The sequence below is a fragment of the Hoplias malabaricus genome, chromosome 3, assembly GCF_029633855.1.
Source record: "Hoplias malabaricus isolate fHopMal1 chromosome 3, fHopMal1.hap1, whole genome shotgun sequence".
Taxonomy (NCBI): Eukaryota; Metazoa; Chordata; class Actinopteri; order Characiformes; family Erythrinidae; genus Hoplias; species Hoplias malabaricus.
Genome location: NC_089802.1, coordinates 69,914,226 through 69,926,339, shown reverse-complemented (window position 1 = coordinate 69,926,339; position 12,114 = coordinate 69,914,226). Strand labels below are relative to the sequence as shown.

Here is a 12,114-nt window from a genome sequence, read left to right as displayed (position 1 = left end):
TCCACAGGCAGCAGCAAGTTACCAGTTGGAATTTTCTACACTGGGGGCCTAAACCCCTCTAACTGCCACAGAATATCTCCCCTCATCCAGCACACTCATCAGCTGCAGGCTTTCCGATCACAGCCATGAAGCTCAACAGCCTCTTCTTCAATGTTCTGCTCTTCCTCATCTTCCTCACTTTCTACAACCCCTCAGGTATGTTCCTGTATGGTTTATGCTTCGTGTGGGCATTTTCTTGCTCAAAGTGACCTCACTGCTAGCTGGCTTTGCTGCTGTTGTGCTGTGGAGGGTAACACTGCTGTCACCTAGGATAGGAGCCTAATGCCCAGTGCCTTAAATGCAACGTTAGAAATTGCTCAGGAGTTGCTCATCGTTGGCTCAAATGATGACATGATCCAGAACTTGCAGGAAACGTGGTATATTTCCAGTGAAGAAGATTTTATTTCTCAGAATTTGCTCATTGATGGCTCCATATGAGACATGGCATTAGACATAAATGGATTACAAAATACTTCTGATGCAGATTAAAATGAAAACTGTTATGATCTGAACACACTGAGATTTTCAATAAAATGACATCTTCAGTAAAATTATTTGGGGAATGCTCCACAAGGAGGTTCTATTATGCTTTGAATCAGCGACACTTTGTGTCCTTGGTTTTCGTATTCTATTCACTTCTCACGATTTTATATGTTCGACAAATACAATTACGTTCATATGAACAGTTTGTCTAATTTCCATTTAGGTTCAGTTTAATCATGAAGTTTACAAAGGTACGTATTATGTACCTTTAATTTTAGGGAACGTGTATTTGTACCTTGTTCTATTCTAACTGTAGATTTTAAAATGGTGTTGAGTTCATACACCCCATGTATTCTCCAGGACTCATATAATATTTGCTTGTTTTACACAGTAAAATGTAATGAAGGTTTACAAATATTCTGTAGAAGAGAATGTAATGTACCTTTAGGGAACACAAAAGCGGCACAGACACTCTAAGGCTAAAGGTTGGTGGATACACACCACATCCGATATGTCTTCTAAAATCATGGGTATAAATCGGTAGCTCCCACTTTGCTGCAATAACAGCTTCTACTCTTTTAACTCTAACATTGTTGTAAGGAAGTGGAGGTATATTCGGCCATGTTAACATCAGTGAGAGCAGGTGAGGCCCTTTAATCTATCTAACCTTGTTGTTTAGTTCTGGATAGGAATAGCCTCTACAACAGAGCTTTCCTCACTCCAGAGAGAGCAGTATAAAGCTTAAAGCTGGGGGCTTTATTACCCCTAACATACACTTGGCACTGAGCATTGTGGCTTTTACACTCATGTGCAGGTGTGTCTAATTTAATTCTTTTCAATGGAGATTATACAAACTGCCCTTCAGGCTTTTGGACTCTTTACAGGTTTTAATGCACCTTCTAATTGTTTTTTTTTTTGTCTACTCCAGGTGTCTCCAGCGAAAGTGCTCTGCTCAAGCTCCTCAAGAAAAAAGAAGGTCATCTTAATCAATATTATTTCCAGCTATGCTTCTACCCAGACCATTTCTTTATTTTATTATTTCCCCTAGAGACTGTTATGTCATTTACCTGTAAATATACTCCAGTGTCACTTCCATATCTGCGAGAAGCGGCTTTCTAGTACTTGCCCCGAACTGCTCATTAAGCTTTGCCCTTTGTGGACTAAGGCAGATGGACAACAGTGGAGAATGACCGGGCTGATTATTAATGAAAGGCGTCATTCATATTCATAACAGAGATACAAAGGGGCTGTGGGTAATGGTGTGGAGGTCAGAATCACACTGTGTCCGTGTCAGGTGGAGGTAATTGGACATGGGAACTGTCCCTTGTGGCTTTATTACTGTGTGTTCACCAACTGCACAAACTCACACTAGGGTATATTCTCTGATTATACACAAACGATACGTATCCACTCTACGTTTATTCAGTTTCTGATATGTTCATGGACTCTCAAATATCCACAAAATGAAGTACGTTCTCTCACCTAAGATTCCTAACAGAACTGTCCATTATAACGGAATTGGTGTAGCTGTTATATCATAGTGTTTAAGCTTCCTATTAAAACTGTCCATTCCACCTTAAATAGTATGGCAATCACCTTCCTAGAAATGTTCCATGATGTTGCCTACTTTTTCTAACAGAAGTGTCCATTCCACATTAAATGTTGCAGCAATTATATTATGGTGACTGTTATTTTCAACACGATTGTTTGTTCCAAATTAAGGTGTACAGCAGTTACATTTAGGGGCATAACTTTCTTAACAGAAGTGACATTCCACTTTAATGGAATGGCAGTTCCACTCTTGTGCCTAAGTTCCTTAATAGAAGTATCTGTTCCACCTTAGTGTTCCATGATGTCCCCTACTTTTTTAACAGAAGTGTCTGTTCCACCTTAAATGTTGCAGCAAGTATATTCTGGTGCCTGTTATTTTTAATGTGATGGTCTGTTCCAAATTAAGATGTACAACAGTTACATGTAGTGCCATAACTTTCCTAACGGAAGTGACATTCCACCTTAAATGGAATGGCAGTTCTTTTCTTGTGCCCATGTTTCCTAATAGACGTGTCCTAATTAGACCTTAAAGATGCAGCAATTATATTCTGGCATCTAACATAATTGTACAGGTCACCTTACATGGTATGACATTTACATTAATGGGTCTACCTTTCCTAGAAATAATGTTCCACCTTAAAGTGTTTGCCACTTGGCAGCTCAACTTGTAGCCTAATTTTCCTAACAGAAGTATCCACTCCACCTTAAATGTTGCCGCATTTATATTCTGGAACAGCAGTAACATTCTGGGGCTTAACTTTCCTAATGGACGTGGCATTCCACATTAAATGGTATGGCAGTTCCTTTCTTAGAAGCATCTGTTCCACCTTAAAGAATGCATCAATTATATTCTGGAATCTAACAGAATTGTCCTGTACAACTTAAATGGACACTTCCATTCTTGTGCCTAACTTTCCTAGAAATGATATTCCATTGCATTATTTTCCTAACAAATGTGTCTGCTCCACCTTAAATGTTGCAGAAAAAACTGTATACTATATGTAGCGCCTATGGTTCTTAACAGAATTGTCTAACCTCCTACTCCTGATGGCCAATAAGTGGGTGCAGTTTCTAAAAACTCCAGCAGCACTGCTGTGTCTGATCCAATTGAGCCAGCACAACACACACTAACACACCACCACCACGTCAGTCTCACAGCAGCACTGAGAACCATCCACCATCCAAATCATACCTTCTCTGTGGTGGTATTTTGACGGTCCTGATCATAGAAGAACAAGGTGAAAGCGAGCTAACAAAGTATGCAGAGCAACAATGGACCACAGTCATTGTGAATATACAAAGTGCTCACGTATGGTCAGAGGAGCTGTTGAAAAATGGGCCGCCATTCTGAATCTACCTCTCCCTCTCCCTTCTCCGCAGTGCCAGCACAGAGTAAGCCTGCGTGTGAGCTAGCGGTCTCTCCAATGAAGGCTAAGGAATTTCTCTCAGTCCCCCAGAGAGCCAAGAGGGACCTGTGGGACCGCAGCCGTCCAGATGTACAGCAGTGGATCCAGCAGTTCTTGTACATGGGCTATGATGAGGCTGTAAGTAACATTCTCCCATGACAATAGCTTGTTTCCTGGTAACTAAGACCACATGTCACAGACATATACATAATTTGGGTCACCTTTTGGTCAAATGGATTTGTCTTCAGCACCAGCACAACATACACTTCCAGCAGCCAAAAAAATACAACTAAAACCCCCCACTATCAAATGCTATCTACACGGTAGAAGAAGGTGGAATGGGACAAATGATATATGCAGAGCAGCAGATGGTGTACAGTCCGTATGACTTTATAATTTAGCCCAACCTTACATCCTGGTGTCAGATGGTGAGCTGTCTGCTGGAGTCCAGGCCAAATAACAGAGCATGTGATTATTGTGTGATTCCTGGACATTGACAGGGTCCTGAAGGAAGAGTGACTGACCACAGTGCCACATTAAGAGTCTGTTACATTTCCTAGTGGAAATTAAATGCATATCCATACCCATCTTTGGCTTATTACTGGCACCGTACATCATTCTATGCATCATCCTAAATAATACAGAAAAGAAAAACCCAATCAGAAAAACTCATTCATTCATTATCTGTAAGCGCTTATCAAGTTCTGGGTCGCGGTGGGTCCAGAGCCTACCTGGAATCATTGGGCGCAAGGCGGGAATACACCCTGAAGGGGTTGCCTTCACAGGGCAACACAGACACACAGTCACTCACACCTACAGACACTTTTAAGTCGCCAATCCACCTACCAACGTGTGTTTTTGGACTGTGGGAGGAAACCAGAGCACCCGGAGGAAACCCACGCGGACACAGGGAGAACACACCAACTCCTCACAGACAATCACCCGGAGCGGGAATCAAACCCACAACCTCCAGGCCCCTGGAGCTGTGTGACTGCGACACTACCTGCTGCGCCACCGTGCCGCCCTCAAACAAACTCAAATTTACTTATTTTTGACAATATGTCTTTGTTATTTATTTCTATTGTTTAGGTTCTGGAATGACTTTTGTTTGTTGAACTATAAAAGGATGTGGTGAGCACCGGATATTATCAACTGAGCATAACATAGTATCTCATATCAGTGTATAATCAACACAGAAAAGTATGAACTAAAATGAGACGCACTGTGCACGAGTCTGTTACATTGCCCAATGCCAAATAATGTATGGAGGGTTTAAAGCCCTTAAGCATTGGACTTTGCAGCAATGGAACTCCACAATATGAAGAAATGCAGCTCTATCCAATCTGTCCAAAATGCTGGAGCAGTGTGTGGCCAGAAACCATTAGCTTTTAAGATTATTAAAGTTTTCTTGACACTGGTCCAGCTCCTTGTCTAAGCCAATTCTGACCTGGAGAACCACTGTTGTAAAAGACTGATGAGAATCATTTCCCTGCAGAATAACACAGTATTCATTCACCCTTTCTTTACTGTACCAATGGAAGCATAAATAATCCTTGACAAAAGAAAGAGATCCTGATTCTGATTCTGATTTTGGTTGTGATTGCAGAGGCTCGAAACAGACCTCTCTCATTGGATGGATCAAGCCAGAGCGACCGATCAAGGCAGACAGCATCATTACGATGAGAACGCTCCAATGGGGCCGAGAGATGCCAGCGCCTACAGACACGGGGCGAATGTCAATTATGATTATTATTAATGTTCTGTCTAGACGATTAACCAATTGTACTAGTACTGTTCAAAACCAGATCTACTTCTTAGAGCATACTAGACTGAAGAATGGTCTTCTATTGGTAGTGTACTATTGTTGGTAATGTATTTTGTATAAAAGGTATGCAGTTTGACTATTTGACTTTTCTGAGCTTATTAATTATGAATATTACAGAATACAATTTAAATTTAGTTCTTATTTTCAACATGAAATAAGAACTTACATTTTTATAACAACTATCTTACAATCTTAAATATATATATATATAATTATGGCAAGCCAAAGAGAAAATATTGAATGAATTTTGAATATCTATATTCATTGAACATATGTCAAAGATCATTATAAATTTCCTCTATGGCTTGACACCCTTAACTTCATAAAACTCATTGCTGAATGTTCCAAACCTCCCAGAATCTTATGTGAAAATTTTCCAGTCAAAGTAGAAGATGTTACAGCAAGAAACTCACGGTTGATTCACTTGGATTCAGACGCCATGTTGGATGAGCAGGTGTCCACAAATTTGGGTCTTAAAATGTAGCATGCCAAGTGAAGCCCATTGGGGAGCAGTTCAAAAAAGATGCTTCAACGCATCTCCTGTTTGTATTACACAGACATAAGATGTGGAATTAGCCTTTATAAAATCTTCATAAACATGCTGACATCTTGTAATCATTGTCATTTCTGTAGACTTCCTTTTGTGATGTAAATCATTTCATTAAATTTCAAAGAAGTGCATTTAATGAGGAATATCTAAATGTAAACACTGCATGTGTATGGTCTTTAAATATTTAATAGATTTTCATTTTACTGATCCGAAGGGAGCCAGTGTGACCAGTGAAAGACTTCACACACACACACAGTGGAAGTCATTTCCCGAAGTCATTTCCAATTGTTCCAGTGAACAAACTATCCTCTAAAGACTTCATTCATTCATTCATTCATTATCTGTAACCACTTATCCAATTCAGGGTCGCGGTGGGTCCAGAGCCTACCTGGAATCATTGGGCGCAAGGCGGGAATACACCCTGGAGGGGGCGCCAGTCCTTCACAGGGCAACATAGATAGACACACACCCACATTCACTCACACCTACAGACACTTTTGAGTCACCAATCCACCTACCAACGTGTGTTTTTGAACTGTGGGAGGAGACCGGAGCACCCGGAGGAAACCCACACGGACACAGGGAGAACACACCAACTCCTCACAGGCAGTCACCCGGCGCGGGAATCGAACCCACAACCTCCAGGTCCCTGGAGCTGTGTGACTGTGACACCACCGTGCCGCCCCCTCTAAAGACTTCGAGGACTTAAATCCCATAGTCAAAAATGCTTGGACAAAGCAATTTTACAAATGTAATGTATGAATTTCAATTCTTATAAAGTTTCTACAATCTCTGTACCCTGGAGTTGCTTTCACTGGGTCTATAAATGAAGTAATGTATATTGTCTACACTTTCTCCCATCTGCAGCCTCTCTGGGGACAGGCGAACATAATGGCAACAGACTGTGGCATATATCAGTGTCTGTTTACACAGTGTGTGTGTGTTTGTGTCTGAGTGAAACAGAAATGTATCTTTTTGTACGAACCACAATGTGTTTACACACTCACATTATTGATTTTTACCTTTGTAGGGACCACAAGCTGTTGTCCACATCATAAATCATAAACTTTTATGGTGAAGACATGTTTTCATTTAGTGTAAGCTTTGGGTTAGTGTTAAGCTAGTCATACTTAGCTTTAGGTCAGGGGAACTGTCAACAGAATAAATGGAAATATATGTAATGGCTTCACAATGCATTAAAAAAAATGTGTTTTTAGTGTGTGTATACACACATGTATACACTTACTAAATTCAGACACAGAACCACAGTGGATCAGCCCCATGGATTAACTTGATCCTCATGATATTGCTCTGAAATCCTCCCTTACAGCTGTTCATGACTCTACATTGTCAAAAGTCTGTGGACAGTCAATAATGACCCAATTCAGCTACTGAAATGTGCAGCCACTGTGAACACAAGTCACCAATTACACACACAACTTGTATAATCTCCTTAGATGACAATGTATAGCATAAGATCACTATGCTCAATGTGAAGAGTTGGCCAGACAGGTATAAAATGGCCACCTTTGGTGAAATAACAGCCTTGAGAACCTTTTTGTGAGGAAATGATTTCATTCAGCTATGAAAATATTAGGGTGTGTTCAACAATGGGAGCACCTGAAGCAATCATAAGGGGTGTCTACCGATGTCTGGACATACTGAAATCCAAACTAGGAAGCACCTAAAATACCTACATTCTTTAAGAGTGTATCCATAAAAGTATTAGGATGCATTTCATTGGTGATCCAGAGGTTTGGGTCTGTGTGCTACTATTGTTTAAAAAAATTATTTTTTTGCTCTTATGTAATCTGAGTCATCAACCTTAACCACACTCCTATGAAAAGACCAATCTGATGCCCAACTACAAGATACTATCCGTTCCATGTCATGAATTCAAGCTGACAGCGTGTGTGTGGAATATAATAGGCTTAGGAAGTGGGGAACATATTGAGACACTGAATGTTTTCAGAGCTTGAGGTGTTAACTTATCTTCCCCATCTCTCACGTATCTCTGAAAAGACTAGGAGCTGTGGAAAACTGTAAATAATTGGCTCTGTGCCTGTTTGCACAGACTCTGGTGTTCCAGGATTGAGCTGAAATTGACCAGAGCCATGGTGGAAATGAGCTGTTTAGCCTAGCATGATAAACTCAGGACTGGTCATAGACAATACGTGGAAAGTTGCTATTGTCAATTTTGCTTAAATCTTGGCTAAGTCTCATTATATGCAATATTTGTAGATAGTACCCTTTATAAGTTGAGAGTTCAGCTAAATTCACTGTACCTACTCTGCCCACACAATGCCACACAAACACAATGCAAATATCCAAAACATTAGCATTACCGTTAGCTGCTCCTGTTTTTGCCTGGACTTGTTAATGAACCTAACATAACTACCTGTTTTCCTGGACTTGTCTATGGACTTTAGCATTGCTGCTCCTTTTTTCCGATAGCTAGCCTTGTTTATGGACTTGGATATTAGCACTGCTGTTAGCTGCTCCTGTTTTCTGTGACCTTGTAAGATGGAGTAAGATATTATCACAGCTGCTGGTCCTGTTGTATGTCAGTATGTCTATAGAGTAAGATATTAGCACTGCAGTTACCCACTCCTGTTTACCTGGACTTGTTTATTCCTCTTGTTTTACCGTAGCCTCAGCATTGGTGTGCCTTATTACTTGTTCGCTAATATTATGTGTGGGCAGCATTATTGATCGTAATCGTTAAAACACAATGAGATGCAAAAGCTCAGCAGGCCCAATACCAAATGTCAATTTCACTCTTAAATATGATGGTTCTACAAGGGTTCTTTGTTGAAGGAAATGTTTCTATATAGAACCATGAACACTTGAAGAGATGCATGCATGATACTTTTTGGTCGAGAACTTCTCAGTCATCCAGAACTGGCACCAAGTCTCACTCAAATGTTCATCACTGAATGCAATCGATCACAAAATCACAAAAATGTTCCAACATGCGTTCTACAGCTTACTTATAATAGAGTAGAGTAATCTGTTACTGAAGTAAAGGGGGACAACCCATCTATCAATACCCTTGACTTCTGAAAATGTATTGGGTAAACCAGCATCCAAAACTTCATATGGTGTACAATTGGCTTATAAATTTGACTAGTACTAATCTCTAATCTAATCACTCCAAACCTACTCTACATCACAAGGCTGGGAGCGTTACACCCCTCTACCCAAAAATGGTGCCCTTCGGCTCATGTGTAATTGCTTCAGGGCATCCTATTACTTCATGTTTTTTTTGTGGAGATTATACAGGCTGTGCATATACAGTTGAATACGTCTGCAGAAGGTACACCTTAAATTAGCCGAAATTACACATTAACAGAGGTATCTGTTCCACCTGGTCCTCTAACGCCAGTAACATCAGAAAGAAAGCCCAGCAACGCCTCTACGTTCTGCGAAGGCTGAAGAAGGTTCATCTCCCACCTCCTATCCTCACCACTTTTTACAGAGGAGTCATCGAGAGCACCATGACCAGCTGCATCACTGCCTGGTTTGGGAACTGCACTGTGGCAGATCACAAGTCCCTCCAGCGGATCGTGAGGACAGCTGAGAAGATTATCGGTTTGTATCTTCCCTCTATCACAGACATCTACACCACTCGCTGCACCCACAAAGCACTCAGCATTGTAGGAGATCACACACACCCTTCACACACACTCCTCAACCTACTGCCGTCTGGAAAAAGGTATCGAAGTATCGAACTTCACAAAACACTGGTTTGCAGTGTCTCTCGCCCTTAGCCCCCCACAACTTTAATGTTGTGTATTGTTTTATGTAGCACCTTGGTCCTGGAGGAACGCTATTTAGTTTCACTGTGTGCTGTAAAAATGCTGAAATGACAATAAACTTCTTGAACTTCAACTTGAATCTGCAAATGTTTATACGTTGTTGTCCACTTCAAATAAAGTCTGAAGTGATGGCGGAATGAGCTTCTGAGTCCCTTCCAGTTTCTTTGAGGTCCAGGATGCTACTGTATTCCCAGCACATTCTTGCTGAGGAGCAGAGCTGCTCTGAGCTGCTGCAATTTCCCATCTCTTTTACCCCGTGACTACTGCTGAGATCAAAGCCACAGCAACTACACATTCACACTGAGGAACACAGAGGCTGTTGGCACTGAACATTAAATGCTTATAGCTACAGTGGATATTTCGACAGGAACTTTATTGTTTTCAAGGGTATTCATATATAGTTAGTCCTATATTTGTAACGTATGGAGCTGGCTCAGGCCATTCCATTCTTCTGACAATGCTTTTCTAAGGAGATTATACATTATAGGTGGGTGTGATGGTCCTCCCTCAACACTCAGCCAACTAACCGTTAGCCAAAAGAACTGGGCATTTAGTGTTCTCCTCCAAGTGTGCTTAGCTGTCCAATCATGTGGTAGCATGCTTCTCATATTTCAAATCAGAAAGAACAACGGGCCTAACACATCCAAAATAGACCCCAGCACATGGATGTCGTCCATGTGTCCAGCCATGTTTCTGTTCTTCTCTGACCCAAGACAGAAGGCTAGCATCATATCTGTTCTTTAGAATAGAATGAATATTATATTACAGTGGTATAGGAGCATTTTTCTCTCTGAAGGCTTGTCAACAAAGCTCAACACATACAGACACCTTCTCTCTCTCTTACAAAGCCAGAACTCACAGCTTATATGGGCTTCTACACTACAAGTTGCTGTAAGAATCTGATAGCAGCCATTAGTGTATTCATCAGGTACTCATTATGGATGCGCATAAGTAATAGTTAAACAGCAGTTCTCATTACTCTAACTCATCTCAAAGGTATTGGAAGGATCTTCTTCAGAGAACTCAGTTCTGTTGCTCCACAACCCAGTGCTGGTGGGCGTTATACTCCTCTAGCTGCCGGCCATGCTTTTCTATGGACTCTCTACCAGCTTTGAATATACAATTTACTATCCCTATCACTACTGCAGGTTGTCTTTTAAAAAATGTCATAGGTGTACCAGCAGAAATTAAATGTCTCAGGAATGTGATTGAGTGCATGTGAAAGTCAGCATTCTAAATAATTAAAGGAATCCTACTGTCACCTGCCTGCAGCCTGTGGGAATTTATAGTGAGAAATAACTCCCTCATATTCAGTCTTGGGTAAATGACAGAATAGCATTCGATATTGACGTGTTGTATTAAATGATCATGGATTTTACGTAATACATATACAACAAAAAAGAAGCAACCCAGATATTCTTAATATTTGCATATTATTATTCATAGTTATTTCACTAATTGAGCACCCATCCACTGAGGTTTCTCAAAATCCACACAACCTTTGTCATGCATCAAAACCTGTAAACTCTTATAGGAGAATGATACACACACAAATAAAACCTGCTTAAAAACTTGGACTTTACTCTAAGAGTTAGGGTTGGGTTATTGTATATTTATATAAAATCTGCTCATTGTATAGATCAATTTTATATATATACACATACAGGGGTTGGACAATGAAACTGAAACACCTGGTTTTAGACCACAATAATTTATTAGTATGGTGTAGGGCCTCCTTTTGCGGCCAATACAGCATCAATTCGTCTTGGGAATGACATGTACAAGTCCTGCACAGTGGCCAGAGGGATTTGAAGCCATTCTTCTTGCAGGATAGTGGCCAGGTCTCTACGTGATGCTGGTGGAGGAAAACGTTTCCTGACTCACTCCTCCAGAACACCCCAAAGTGGCTCAGTAATATTTAGATCTGGTGACTGTGCAGGCCATGGGAGATGTTCAACTTCACTTTCATGTTCATCAAACCAATCTTTCACCAGTCTTGCTGTGTGTATTGGTGCATTGTCGTCCTGATACACGGCATCGCCTTCAGGACACAATGTTTGAACCAATGGATGCACATGGTCTTACTGGTGCAATGTGCAGTTAATGAAGATTGGCCACCAGGCTGCTCCAATTTAGCCATGAAACCTCCCACACTAAAATGACGGGTGTTTCAGTTTCATTGTCTAAACCCTTTATATATATATACATATGCTGTGGGGCTTTTTATAGTTTGTTGTTACTGGAAGACTTGGCTTCTCCATGCAGTGGGTGGATACATAATCTGAAGATTTATTTTTATCCGGAAACCAACAGTTCCCGAAGAACTGATACAGGTTATTTATATCTCTGCTGAAACATGAACCACACCAATGATCCATGCTGGCTCATTGTTTTATACCGGAGAACATGTGGATAAATAAAACTCACTTAGTGATGGACTGC

At 40.8% G+C, this 12,114-nt stretch overlaps 1 protein-coding gene across 1 annotated transcript; it reads left to right on the top strand.

Moving 5' to 3' along the window:
- On the top strand, positions 1–5,393 carry ecrg4b (ECRG4 augurin precursor b). The gene is made up of 4 exons (XM_066666553.1): positions 1–195; positions 1,451–1,498; positions 3,454–3,617; positions 5,086–5,393. Exons 1-4 carry the CDS (start codon positions 126–128, stop codon positions 5,233–5,235), a joined length of 432 nt encoding a protein of 143 aa, XP_066522650.1. The 5' UTR covers positions 1–125; the 3' UTR covers positions 5,236–5,393.
- The last annotated feature ends 6,721 nt before the right edge of the window (positions 5,394–12,114 follow it).

Coding starts and splice junctions, on each gene's coding strand:
- ecrg4b (XM_066666553.1), top strand. CDS start 126: ATGAAGCTCAACAGCCTCTTCTTCAATGTTCTGCTCTTCCTCATCTTC. Junction 1,499..3,453: donor GCTCCTCAAGAAAAAAGAAG/GTCATCTTAATC, acceptor CCTTCTCCGCAG/TGCCAGCACAGAGTAAGCCT. Junction 3,618..5,085: donor ACATGGGCTATGATGAGGCT/GTAAGTAACATT, acceptor TTGTGATTGCAG/AGGCTCGAAACAGACCTCTC.